Source organism: Mesocricetus auratus, unplaced genomic scaffold, assembly GCF_017639785.1.
Source record: "Mesocricetus auratus isolate SY011 unplaced genomic scaffold, BCM_Maur_2.0 Super-Scaffold_100001, whole genome shotgun sequence".
NCBI lineage: Eukaryota > Metazoa > Chordata > Mammalia > Rodentia > Cricetidae > Mesocricetus > Mesocricetus auratus.
In genome coordinates, this window is record NW_024429187.1 from 524,595 (window position 1) to 539,238 (window position 14,644).

General features: G+C 40.5%; 1 protein-coding gene across 1 annotated transcript; it reads right to left on the minus strand.

The window, feature by feature from the left end:
* Positions 1-6,619: 6,619 nt before the first annotated feature.
* Clec12b (C-type lectin domain family 12 member B) lies at positions 6,620-14,644 on the minus strand. Its single transcript, XM_005087137.3, has 6 exons — positions 14,400-14,644; positions 12,731-12,829; positions 9,527-9,742; positions 8,913-9,067; positions 8,520-8,635; positions 6,620-6,881 (listed from the first exon to the last, which is right to left on the minus strand). Exons 1-6 carry the CDS (start codon positions 14,488-14,490, stop codon positions 6,731-6,733), a joined length of 828 nt encoding a protein of 275 aa, XP_005087194.1. The 5' UTR covers positions 14,491-14,644; the 3' UTR covers positions 6,620-6,730.

Sequence of the window (14,644 nt, forward strand, 5' to 3'; positions counted from 1 at the left end):
TGTATTTGTATCCTTAATTCATTGGAATTGATTCGAATAAAGGGAGAGAAAGAAGCTCAACCTCATCTTCTACAGATAAAGACCCAGCTTTCCCACCATTGTTTACTGATGACACAGTTTCTTACCAAAACTAAACTGGCTGCAAATTTGTACATTTGCTTCTGGTTCTACATTCTATGCTATTGTTTTTATGAACTTTTTAAATGTCAACCCCACAATATTTTGGTTACAATGGCAAATTTACCAAAATTATCATTATTTCTTTTTGTCTTTTGATCTCCTTTGCTTTAAAACTGTGTCTAGAAAAACTCAGTGTACAAGAACCAACTGCTGAAGGTAGGAGATGCCAAGAAACTGAACAAGTAGACAGACCCAGGTTCACACAAAGCATTACACATCAGGGCTCATGGATAGAAGCATGTCTTGGGTAAGAGCATGATGAACCCCAAGTAGAGAGGGAGGAGTTTATACGTTCAACTAGGAAAGCAAACAAACAAATAAACAACCCCACTAAATTGGTTGTCATCTAAGAACAGTCTATACATCAATGGCTCTAAGGTAATATTGGACTATTTTAATGCTGGACTTATTTTATAGTGTTTATAAAACAGGCCTGGATAACCTGGCTTGTCCTTTAACACATTCCCTATGGTGGAAAGCCATGTTCAGTCTTAATGCATGTCAGAGGGTCTGTCCCAAGCTATTGTACCAGACAATGTTGACTCCTCATGGAAGCCTTTACCTGTGTGGAGGAGTGTACTGGGGGTAAGCTTGCGGGGAGGGGAGGGAGGGTGGGAGGGAGAACTGTGGTTGGAATATAAAATGAAATCAAAAAAATAAAAAATGGGAAAAAACCTAAATTGGAAGCTGTAATATTTGCACAGAGGATCTGGTGCCGACCTGGGTAGTGCAAGTCCTGTGCTAGTCACTTCAGTCTCCGTGAGTTCATATTAGCTCTGCTCAGTTAATTTAGAGGCCCTTGTTCTCCTGGTGTCCCTCATCCCCTCAGGCTTCCTTTGGTGATGTCAAAGAAAATGGCCCCCAAAGGGAATGGCACCATTAGGAGGTATGGCCTTGTTGGAGGAAGGTTTGTCACTGTGGGGTCTCTCTTCTCAAGCTTCACTCAGTGTGACAGTCAGTCATCTTGTTGCTTCTGAGCCAAGATGCAGGACTCTCAGTTCCTGCACCACGTCAGCCTGCACGCCACCATGCTCTCCATCCTGATGATAATGGACTGAAACTCTGAAACTGAAAGCGAGACACCTCAGTTAAATGTTTTCATTTATAAGAGTTGCCGTGGTCACGGTGCCTCTTCACAGCAATTTAAAAAACCTAGGACACCCCCATTCTCCGTCTCCCTCCTCTTGTGCAGTGTTCCCTGAATAAGAATTGTTTTTCCTAGTGCTTCAAAGAGAGCCATCTACTCTGACACTGACACCAGTATTTTTATCTGTATTGAGGTTTGGACAAGGCTGCCCCCTATAAGCTCAGGTATTTGAGCACTTGCTTCCTAGGTGCTGACACTGTTTGAGGAAGTTTGTAAGGAGTGACCTTGTTGGACAAAGCATGTTAGTGGGGCACGGGCTTTGCAGGTACAAAGCCTCACTGTACCTCCAGTCCTTTGTGCTCTGTTGTACTTTCAGTTAAAGATGTGATCTCTCGTCTTTCTGCCGTGGTACCATAGCTTCTACTTTTTGCCATGTCTACCCACATCACTATGGAACTATAAGCCCAAGCAAACCCTTTCTTCTATAAATTGCCTTAGTCATGGTATCTTAATCACAGCAACAAAAAAGTGCCATATACAACCTGTCTACCCAGGAAATTTGTACTGAGGCCATTTATTCAGGCTGTGATCCTACAAAACATTGCAGAGTTTATCAAATATATATATTTTCCAGTCTTACCTTCCCAGACATCTGATCCTGTAGATCTGCAACATGGTCTACAAATATCTATCGGCATCCACCTATCTACCATCATACATCTGTCTTTCTATCATCTCTCAGGAGACAGGGTAAGAGACAAAAGAAAAATCCCTGGGAACAATTCCCGTCTCAGATGCCAGCTATGTGTTCTGACACACAAAGGCAATGGACCCCCAGGAATGGATGCATCTAGATACCCTTATTTCTTCAAAGGATACTGGGGATCATGTGGTGACAGCAAGATCCAGGGGGCCTGGGGTGAGTGGCCTGACCTTATCAAAATCCAGAGCCTTTGTGAGGTTAGACAAAGTTTCTTTTTGAATGAGTGCAAAAGTCAGATACCAGGAGAAAATTATCACTTCTTTATGGGAACAAAAAAACAAGCAAAGATGATTAGTTTATAAATAGCAGATTCTTTCGGTAGAAATGGAGGGAAAGCAGGAGAAATCATCTTTCCCATGGGAATAAAGAGAAACTCAAATGTGTGGGAGTCAGAGCAGAGTTTTGATGTTTAATGAGTAATTATACTTTGTGTGAGAGAGTGAAAGGAACCTGCTTATGAGAAATGGAAAAGCAAAGCATCTATTTCGTTATATATTTCATTTTTGATTCAGACCTGAGTGAAAATTAGTAGGCCTTATGCACTTACATTATGATGAAAGTAATATCCTGTACTTTAAAATGTGTGTTTACATTCAGTTTGTAGTCTTATTAGATATTTACCCTTTTTTTTGAGTTCAGTGGCCCTATTATATACAGATGATGAAGTGACTGAGAAAGAAATTAGAGAAACATCACCCTTTACAATAGCCAAAAACAGCATCAAATATCTGGGGATAATGTTAACCAAGGAAGTGAAAGACCTATATATCAAGAACTTTGTGTCTTTAAAGAAAAAAATCAAAGAAGATACCAGAAAATGGAAAGATCTCCCATGCTCTTGGATTGGTAGGATCAACATAATAAAAATGGCAATCTTGCCAAAAGCAGTCTACAGATTCAATGCAATCCCTATCAAAATTCCATCACAATTCTTCAAGGACCTGGAAAGAACATTAATCAACTTTATATGGAAAAACAAAAGGCCCAGGATAGCCAAAACAACCCTATACAATAAAGGAACTTCAGGAGGCATCACCATACCTGACTTCAAGCTCTATTATAGAGCTATAGTCCTGAAAACAGCTTGGTATTGGCACAAAAATAGGCAGGTAGACCAATGGAACCGAATTGAAAGCCCTAATTTTAACCCACACACCTATGAACACTTGATTTTTGACAAAGAAGCTAAAACTGTACAATGGAAAAGAGAAAGCATCTTCAACAAATGGTGCTGGCATAACTGGGTACTGGTATGCAGAAGACTGTAGATAGATCCATGTTTATCGCCTTGTACAAAACTTAAGTCCAAATGGATCAAAGACCTCAACATAAATCCAGCCACAATGAAACTTTTAGAAGAGAAAGTGGGAAATAGTCTTCAACGAGTTGGTACAGGAGACCACTTCCTAAACATAATACCAGTGGCACAGACACTGAGATCGACAATTAACAAATGGGACCTCCTGAAACTAAAAAGCTTCTGTAAGGCAAAGGACACAGTCAACAAGACAAAAAGGCAGTCCACAGAATGGGAAAAGATATTCACTACCCTACATCTGACAGAGGGCTAATCTCCAAAATTTACAAAGAACTCAAGAAACAAGTCTCCAAAACACCAAAGGATCCAATTAAAAGGTGGGGTACAGAACTAAACAGAGAATTCTCAATAGAGGAGGCTAAAATGGCCAAGAGACACTTAAGAAAGTGCTCAACATCCTTAGCCATCAGGGAAATGCAAATCAAAACAACTCTGAGATACCATCTTACTCCTGTCAGAATGGCTAAAATCAAAAACACCAAAGACAATTTATGCTGGAGAGGATGTGGAGAGAGGGGAACACTACTCCACTGCTGGTGGGAGTGCCAACTCGTACAGCCTCTTTGGAAATCAGTATGGAGATTCCTCAGGAAAATGGGAATTAATCTACCACAAGACCCAGCAATTCCACTCTTAGGCATATATCCAAATGAGGCAAATTCATACAACAAGGGCATCTGCTCCACTATGTTCATAGCAGCATTATTTGTAATAGCCAGAACCTGGAAGCAACCTAGATGCCCCTCAACTGAAGAGTGGGTGGAGAAATTGTGGTACATTTACACAATGGAGTATTACTCAGCAGAAAAAAACAATGGAATCTTGAAATTCGCAGGTAAATGGATAGCACTGGAAGAAATCATCCTGAGTGAGGTAACCCAGTCGCAAAAAGACAAACATGGCATGTACTGACTCATATATGGATTTTAGACATGGATCAGGATAGTGCCAGTCTGCACTTCCACTGATAGAGAGTCTGGGAAACAGGAAAGAACCTAAAAGATATGCATATATGCATAGTACCCAAGAGAAGAGGATTGAGACAAGATCCTCTGAATGGATGGGGAACACAGCGAGGGATGGGGGGGGAGTGGGAGCTGGGAAGAAGAGAGGGGGAGAAGAGGAAGAGAGAGTAGGTCATGGGGGAACAGGAAGTTGAGTGGGTGGGGGTAGAATAGGGGGAAGAGGGAATCATAGTTTAGAAGACAGATCAGGCACCAGAGTGACCTCGAGTGATCTAAAGGGATAACACCAATTGGCAAGCTAAGCAATAGTGGAGAGACCACCTCGAATGCCCCTTCCTGATAATGAACTTGATGTCTATAACCATCCGGGAGCCTTCATCCAGTGATTAATGGAAGCAGAGGCAAACACACAATTAAGCACTGAACTGAACCCAAGGAACCCAGTGACAGAGAGAGGAGTGATGAGCAAATTGGCAAAGAATGGGCTGGCAAAACCAGCAGAGACAGCTGATCTGAACAGGGGAGAGCTCTTAGACCCCAGACTGACAGTGGGGAGGCCAGCATGGGACTGATCTGGACCCCCCCAAATGTGAGTGTCAGCGAGAAGGCCTGGGCAACCTATGGGGCCCTGAGCTGTGGATCAGTGTCTATCCCTGGAATACAAACAGTCATCGTGTGCCCATAGCACAAAGAGGGATGCTCTCTCAGCCTGGACTCTTAGGGGAGTGCCTGGACCCTACCCAGAGTGAAATGACAGACTCTAGGCATCCCCTATGTGGAAGGATTTGGCAATAGGGTGGGAGGCTGGAGGGGAAGGGGAGTGCGGGAGGAGGGGAGGGAGAGGGAACTGGGATTGACATGTAAAACAAGCTATTTAAAATTAAAATAAAAAATGATAAAAGAAAAAAAAGATATTTACCCTTAGTCTTATTGCCTTATTTTAGAATTCCATTGGATATATATTATATGATAATGATACCATAATTTTAACATTTTAAAGATAATAAGCTACTGTGTAATATTGTGAAGTTGTCTCTTCAAGCAACTATTAACAGTACTCAGAATGCAATCCATTTTTTTTTTTTCAGTAAATTTTAGGCCACTGTTCAAATTGGTATCACAAGTTAATTATTATTCTTTTTAGATGGCAACTCTGCAATTGGTGTATAATTATTTGAAGAGAAAAATCAAAACCCTATCTTTTTAAACAACCTTAAATAAGTAATTTTTCTCCAGAAAGATTCCCAATGCCTGGATTTACAGTATTTATCTTTTGCAGGGATGTGGGCAAACTGTTTCAGCAAGTTTTAAAAAGTAATTGTTCTGATAACATGTATCCAAATAATATTCTAATATTTTTCTGAAGAAAGTGAAGCAGTGATGGAAAGATGTCTTAGCAGTTCTGAGTACTTGCTGAGCAAATCTGAGGACTTGTGTTCAGATCCTAGCACCCCAATAACAAGTCAGGTGTGGTCAAGTACATGCCTTAAGCCCAGCACCTAGTGAGCAGAGATGGGAAGATGCTGGAGATTTCTGGCTTCCAGCCTAGCAGAAAAGAAAATCCACAAGCTCCAGGTTCAGGGAGAGACTTTGCATCAAAGGTAAGGTGGGGAGTGATAGAGGAATACATTCGGTGTGCTTCTCTGATCTCCACACATGTGCACAGGTACAAGTATCCACACGTATGTTCATACCCACACACACATACCTGATACTCATACATACAGCAAATAAGATGAAATGGCATATTACTATTAAGAGAATAAACATATTTATTATTCTGGTAATACCAAGAGTGCAAAATAAGTAGCTTGAATATTATCAGTTTAAATAATTGATAAAAGTATTTAAGACAGTATTTATCCTACTTCATCTAGGCTATCAGTTATGATAACTGGTAGTGTAGCTTCATAGGAAGACAAAGCAGAGTTACTCTGTACATGGATGCTAACACTTAGCTTTTTAAATGGGTTCAGACAGACAGTCTCTAAAACAGTAAAGCATTTGTAGTTCAGTCATATAGCACTGCTGTCCCAGCTCCTTTACTTTGGAATCCCTGAAAGACCTGTATGACAGGGCAGTCTTTATAACAGGGTTCTCCTGGAACTCGTTCCCTTACATGGCCCATGCTGCTCTGGTGGTTAATATCTAAGTATCACCATGATTATTGAGAGACAAACTTAAATGACATGTTTCTCCTTGGGTACTCAGGATCATTATAAGACCCGAGTAATGCGTACAGTAGGTCAGAGGGTCAGACAGTGAAGTTGAGAATGTTTTGTAAAGCAAATTCATCTGTGGGAAAGTTGAAGTACATCTACTTTTTATTCAGTTTTTTACTCAAATACCATAGCTTCCTCCTTTCTCACATGTGTTTGCAATAGACCCTTCCTCTTGATACACTTAGACGAGTCAGATCAATCCAAATCTTCAATCTTCACCAGGGAAGCTGTCTTCTCACAAATCCAAAAAATTTCAGCACTACAGCGAGAAATGTAAATGTTCCCTCTTTCAAAATAAGCGCAGCCTCTGGATCTGTTGAACCTGGCATGCTCCTGATAGCTAAATCTGGAAAGTAATTGATTTAAACTGATTAATATTATTACATATGAAACTTAACTAGACTTAAGTGTTCTCGGTCACCTTGAGAGGGAAAGTCCATACTATTATAAGACCCCCACAAGCATCAACATCTGTAATTCCAGATTAGTTGTGATCCCAGCAAAATATTTCTTTAAGAAGAATATATTCAATTCTGCATGAAATATTAGTGCAATAGAGGCACAACGCTGTAGCCAGCCACTATCTGATTGAATTTAAGGCTTACTCTATCAGAGGGAATCCATGCCTGACACTGATCACATTTTTTATTGGCTTGTTTGCTTTCTAAAGAGAGAGAGAAGAGGTGTAGAGTTGGATGCATGGGGAGGTGGAGAGAATCTGGGAGGAGAGGTGAGGGTGGGAAGACCATGATCAGAATATACATGTGTGTAGGCGCCCACAGAGGGCGCCAAATCTCCTGCAGCTGGAGTTACAGGTCGTTGTCAGTTATTTCTGGGTGATGCTTTTAACTACTGAGTGATCTTTCCAATCCTTGCTTTAAAAAAGTGTTTTTGAGATGACTCAGTGGGTGAGAGCGCTTGCTACCAAGCCTCATGATTTGAGTTCAATTCCCCCAACCCAGATACTGGAAGCAGAGAACTTATTCTTGAAGGTTGGCCTCTCACCTCTACTCGTGTGCCCTGGAACCATACAACCCTGACCTCCCCAAATCAATAAATACAAAACTAAGTTTTAAACATTAAAGTTAAAACAAAACTTGTTCTTGAGAAAATAAGGATTTATCCCTTGGTACCATCTTGTAGATAAAACAAAAACTAGTTTTCATCTCCCAACTCACACCATATACCCACTGGCTTCCCCTTCAAGTCCAGCCTGAGACTACATGGCCCCTGGGTTGCTGGCTCCCAGTGAGTCTGGACTTCTTTCTTAGGAGTCTTTGGAAAAGTACAGAAGATCAGGCTGGGCAAGACTTTGAAGCATTTTTTATGCTGACTTCTACTGTCATTGAGAGTCTGCAGTAATGCATTTTGTCAGGACATGCATGGGACCTAACTGGTGGTCTGCATCCTGAAACTAATCCAGCAGCTAATCAGGTGGTTCACACTTACTTTCTGTGGGAAACTGGCAACAATTCCTTCAGACGAGTACTTTGTGTCAATGCTTAAATGTGTGTCCTAATGACAAACACCACCCTTGAAGGTTGTGCAGGGTGGGATAAAACAGCTGAGTGGATGAACAGGTGATCTAAAATGTTCCATCTTGATTTGATCCTGTTTGAACTGGGCAATCTTAGGTATGTCAGAGAATCTTTCTGTGGTAACATTTTTATTTTGTAGTGGAGATATGAAAGTGCATCTTTCAAGGGTTTATGTTTGCAAAGTACTTTGAGCATACTATTAGCTATACATGCTTAATAAGGAAAGTAGTTAAACAGCACATGATGTTCAGCGCATTGCTCTCAGCTTGACAAATAGATGGAATTACTTACCAGCTCTCAATGTGTTCCCTGCTGAAACTCTCTCTCTTTTCAAGCAGTGTACTTCTTTTTTTCATATCTAGGATTCTAATTCTGTCATTTTACATAATTTTTCTCAAAGTTCTAAGGAAATCTTGATCTTCCAGCCCCAACAGATTGATACTTACAAGGTTAGAGAGGGAGATGAACCATCTTCCCACAGCCAGTGCCTGACAGTTGAGTTCCAGGACAATCCCAGCCAAAAGAAAGAGAGTGTGAGTGATGGTTGTGACTGAAGGAAATCCTGGGGGAGGGAGAGAGCAGAACAAGTGAGAAGCCATCTGCCGGTTTGAGGAGGCAAGATTAAAAATTCATTAAGTTCATTTATTATCTGGGGATAGCTCAGCAGTAGATCACTTTCTTAGCATAAGCTATGTCCTGGGTTCCACACCCAGTTCCTCAACTCATTTATTAGATCTTTTTCAAAATCCACTAATTTCCTATCATGAAAAAGAAGCATTACATATTTATTTTTCACTGTGTGGACAATTTCTATAGCTGGGGAAGAAGCTCAGTCTTACCCTTTCTTTGAAGCTGTCAATCTTCACCAGAGTGGCATTCTTGTCTGTGCAGTCCTTTCTGCTGTCACTCCAGGATTTCTCTTCGTGGGTTGTGAAATAATAGCAACTGTTTCCATGCCATTGCCAGGTCTTGGGACAAGGATTGCACTTGTGGTCTGAAAAGGAAATTATACTGAAAAGTACACATTCTGTGGGGTGACTGCAGAAACCTTTAGAAACTGAGGCATGCATACAGACAACAGATCTGAGTGCAAGTGTCCTGAAACATACTGTGCTAGGACCCTCTGGAAGCGGAGTAACCCTGACTGGGCGTTGGACAATGGAAATACTCTTTGTAGGCCCAGCCTTTTAGTATTCTTATGATAACCAGAGCATCTCAAAGGGGTTGATAAAGTGAGAAGTATCCTGGCTGATAGCATTTGGAAATGATTCCAAAATATGTACTTTCTGAAGTATTAAAGAAACATCTGTATTTCTTTGTCCTTCATACATTTAGAATGACATGGTCAAGGGATTGCTAAAGAACACAACTTCTAAGTACTGTGCTATATGTGGGGACTTTGATCAGGGTGACAGGCTTGATCTGGCCTTTCTGCAGATGTAAGTCAAATTACCAGAAGTGTGGGTGAGGAATTCCTTGCAGAGCTTGGTAGCCATCTGCCACTGTCTCTCCAGGAGGGCAGAGATCTGAGACTGGAGATATTCCTCTGAGGGACCTTTCCTGGAGATGTTCAGTGGCTCAGACAGATTGTCCTGCTGTGGGTAGATGACTTTCTGAAGTTGATTCAACTTCTCTGAATCCAAGTTAATATCGTTTGACATCTGCAAAACTGCAAGACATAACGAGACAAGCGCATGTTCCCTGCCATTGTCACAAGGCTGCCAAGCTGACTGGAGAGTGTGATCCCCAGGCCACTGGGAAGTCTTTCTCTAACCCTTTACTCCTCCTCCTTTTCCTTCTCTTCCTCCTTCTTCATTTTCTCTTTTCTCCCTCCTTTCTCTCCTTCATTTCTCTCCCTCTTTCTTTCTTTTCTTTTTTCTTTTCCTCCCTCTTTCTTCCTTACCCTCTCCTCCCTCCCTCTTCCTTCTCTATAGCAAGCACCAGGTCCTCTTGCTCAACCCCCATCTCTCTCTTCCCTTTCTTTCATACTTGACAGGGTCTTTCCAATAATCCCAGATTGGTCCTGGTCCATTCTAACCATTTCTAGTTTTGGATCCATGTATCTATTTAAAAACATTTTTATTAAGCTCTTCCAGTGATTCATTAGCACACTGCATGTAGCAACCACTGCAACAAAAGCGTTGCACTTTACAGAAAATTACAGTGCATTTCATGATGCAGCAACATGATTTTATTTTCATTTGTTTTGGGGGCATGCATCTTTTAAAAGATAAGCTACATATTCTCCTAACAGTATCTACTGAGTATCTGTTACCTCAACAGGAGTATCAGATTTCATTTCCTAAGAACAAGATGAATAGTCTGTGTTCATATTTCCAAATAATAACTACCAACGAAGCCTTTCATATAAGGAAATAAGTGAATAGAGCATGGGAGACATTAGTGTCTATGATGATTAATCTTTATTGTCAATGTGGCAGGCTATAGAATCACCTAGGAGACAAATTTCGGGATGTGTTTATATGGGCATTTCCAGAGAAATTTCACTGAAATAAGAAGTTCCCTCCACCCCCTTGAGTGTCAATAGCACCATCCCCTGGTCTGAGGACCTAGACTGAATAAAAGGAGGAAGCAAGCTGAACGTGACATTCATCTCCCTCTGCTCTCTGACTGTTGAAGTAGTGCGATCAACTACCGTACACGCCAGTTCCATGAGGAACTGTATTCCATCTTAACTAAACCATGAACCAAAGTAAACCTTTCCTTGTTTAAGCTGCTTTTTTTGTCACATCAACAAGAAACAGTAAATTATACAGCATCTTCCAATAAACTCTTTTGATTATGAATCACCTGCAAATGGGTGCTGACCAAAACACCCTCATACTTTATATTTTATAATGTATATACCCTCTGTACCTTGCATTCTTCCCGCCAGCCTGGTCCCAGAGACACGTCCATCCCAAATGAACACGCAGGATGCTATATTAATTATGAAGCTGTTGGCCATTTGCTATGGTTTCTCATGGCTAGCTCTGACTTAACTATTGACCCATAATTACTAATATATATTTTTATAATGTCTTGTCTTACTGAGACTCTCTGTGTATTTTCCATCTTTATATGTTTTTTTAACTTATCTAATTATTATTATTACTCTATTTATTTTACTTTTATTTATTTATTTATTTTCTCTGAGACAGGGTTTTTCTGTGGGGGAAATCCACCTGCCTTTGCCTCTGGAGTGCTAGGATTAAAGGCTTGTGCCACCACACCCAGCCATTATCCGGTTTCTTTTTCTCTTCCAAGCCTACATGTATTTTTTAATACCATATAACTTTTAGAGGTTTTACTTTATCTGAATCTCACTTTACTCTAAATTTTTATGATTTTCTGACCACATGTCTGTTATCTGCTAGAAAACATTGCTAAAAATCAAAGCCGTGGCTGTTTTAACTGCTGTCTTTCCAAGATGGTAGATGTAAGTTTACCTCCAGCAGTGGTTATGCAAGTCTTTCCTTGTCTCTAGCAAAACAAAGCCCACTGGAGAAAATGCTGCTACTAAGAAGCTGTGCTAGTCTCTCTTCCTTTGTTTCTAAAAATCCCTTTTAAGCTTTTGTCATTCTACATGGAAATTCATGCAAATGACATTGGGCACCATAAGAAACATGTTTTCTTCCCCCCAGCCTGGTCCCAGAGTCACGTCAGTCCCAAATGAACACACAGGATGCTATATTAATTATGAAGCTATTGGCCATTTGCTATGGTTTCTTAATGGCTAGCTCTGACTTAATTATTAACCCATAATAATACATATTTTTGTAAGGTCTTATCTTACTGAGAATGCCAGATTTGTGACCTCTTCTCCCAGGATCACATGGCGACTCCCCACTCTTGACTACATTTCCCAGAATCCTCCTCAACTCCTAGTCCCAGTCCCACCTATCTTGCTTCCCTATTGGCCAACAGTGCTTTATTTATTAACCAATCAGACAAAAATATGCACAGAAGGACTTCTATCATCCCTCAGGGGATGTCTTTCCATGTACTAGAATGCACAGTACCCTACCCTGTCCATATGAATCAAGATAATCTTCTCTTAGGGTCTGCTAGAGAGTGGCTTCCACTGTGAGACACATAGATGGTTCAATTCTTTCTTCCAGGTATGTTGTAATTCACACCCCTCTCTTCCTTCTCTATGTGTTTTTCCTCATTCAGGCAAGTAAGGTTGTTGCTGCCACTTTAGTGTTTTCTCTCCCCCCAGGAAGGCCATGGGTGAGCAGATTTAGTTAGCCTTCTGCTAAATTTCAAGGTAAATGACGTTCATGTCCTTCTGCAAATACATCTCTAGCTTGCTTTCCTGTTTTTAACTGAGAATAACAAATGGGTTTGTCTGTTCAGAAATGAGCTTCTCAATTTTAACCAGTTACTAAGAAGAGTCTTCCTCACAGTGTGATCTAGTTCATCAAAAGACAAAAATTACTGGGGAGGGGGGGGGGGGGCTTGAATTCCCATAGCAGTAAAATAGGCCCCTTGTTAGTGCTCTTTGAAGGTGTGGTGGAGAATGGAGCAGATCTGGGGTAGCAGAAGTTATTTGAAGATTTGCATGCTAGAACTATGTCTTTCATGGATTTGCATATTGTACAAGTTTTTTCTTTTAAATAACTGCTTATCTTTTGTTTAATACAAGTTCACTTACATATAATCCCCAAGGTCACCAGTCCTGTCACCAGCAACAGGCAGAGGGTCATCAGACTCAAGGCAGCTCCTCGCCAAATGGAGGATTGAGCTGGGTGTTCTGGAAGCCAAAAGAGGATGAGCAAATAGAACCATAGCATGGTGTTACACTCGGGGCTGTTTCTCCCACTGAGGAAGTGTCTCAATATTAAAAATTTCCCTTGTTTTTTAACACTGTTTAGAAATTGCTAATATGAAACATGAGATGGTCCCCCCTCAGCTCCCCATTTTAAGAGTGAATTTCTCTTAATTTGTTTTTTTTATTTTTAAAATTAGCCCCCATCTTTCTTCCTCAAGTCCACTGATTTTGCGAATGAGGTGTGGAAATGAGTACTCTTGAATGATGCTGGCAACAGCAGAGACCCTGAATTTTAAGGCACAAATCTCCAAAAGGAGATGGTTTACTTTTCTTATAAAGGTAGATTATACTTTTAAATAACTTTTAAGACATTATTTATACTGTTATAAATAGTAAATTAACCCTCGATGAAAATGTATAGTCTAGTCTGCAAATAGCCCAGAGAACCAGCAGGCAACTCTTGGACCATGTTTGTCATGAAAATATCTGTCACCCTCCTCTTCCTTGATTCACACAATCTTTTTTCTAGGTGAGTATGGTAGCACATGTAGGATAGTCACATGACCCCTTTCCTCAAAAATTAGAATGAGAATTACAAGACAGAACAAGACAGAGATGCATAATCATCTCACCTTTAGTAAAGACCACAAACTCTATGCTGTTTACTGTATATCCTCTCCCTGATGAACACACACACACACACACACACACACACACACACACACACACACACACACAGAAAATCCAAAAAGCAGAAAAAAACAATTCATATAATTCTAGGACTTTGGAAGAGAAGAAGACAGTCTTCTGTATTCAGTGATGTCCTACTCTAGAGACTTGTCATGTCTGCTAGCTGGGCCTAAGGGAATGAGCCCACACTGGAAGACTCTGCCCACCACACACTTGTAGAAACTTAGACAAACTACCTAGCTTCTTTGAGACTCAGCGTTCCCATCTACATAACTGCAAAACTGGTGATATTATTTATTTTACAACTACACTTCAATAAAGCTGTGCATAGATAGCATTTATTATTGAAAAATGCTCCAAGTTATACCTGGGTTTCCAATGACCTTAAATTAAAAACATCGTAAGACAAAAAGCTAGCTCTTGTTCACTTGAGATTTAACTGTACTTGACTTCTTCCGCAAATTATACCACACACTAGCAGAGCTTCCTCTACATATTTAAGAATCCTTTTTGGCTTCTAGAAAAACATTTCTCTGATATTGCTGACAAGACATAAGAGTCAAGGATGGCTATAAATAGGAATCTCTCACTCCCAGACCCAGTCTCTGACATATCCATTAATTTTTTTCCTACAGTGAAAAGCTTCATGACAGTGATTCCATACAATTCACACTGGTCTTGAAAGCCCCATATATTCTCTTAAGGACACTCACTCTGCTGACACATCTAGGACTGTTTGTCTCTATTTTGTGGATTATATTGCACCCTCTCCCTCCGCTTCAGTGTCAAAGCCCGCATCTCGAAGCGCTTAACACCTGTCATTCCAAAGACTATAGATAGGGTGCTTCATCTAAGCTCTTACCTTCTTTTCTTAGGTTATTTCCATCCTGTTTACTTCTCACTCTTGAAGAATCCTGAAGCATAAGTGTTGCATAGGTCACTTCATCAGACATTGCAGGAGAAAGTGAGTCTATAAATTAATGTTGCAATATCTTCAGGCTCAGTACAGGCAGTTCCTTTTCAAGGCTAGGAGCTTTTACAGACAAATAACTGACAAAAGATACTCCTTATTTCTCCTTTGTGAGGACAGAGAAAGTCAGTTTCTCT

What these genes read in the sequence shown, in the direction of transcription:
- Clec12b (XM_005087137.3), bottom strand. Translation starts at nt 14,490, where the DNA reads ATGTCTGATGAAGTGACCTATGCAACACTTATGCTTCAGGATTCTTCA. An exon ending in TTGACAGCTTCAAAGAAAGG is followed by an intron (nt 8,636 to 8,912) that starts GTAAGACTGAGC and finishes TCCCTCCCCCAG; the next exon opens with GATTTCCTTCAGTCACAACC. An exon ending in TCATCTCCCTCTCTAACCTT is followed by an intron (nt 6,882 to 8,519) that starts GTAAGTATCAAT and finishes ATTACTTTCCAG; the next exon opens with ATTTAGCTATCAGGAGCATG.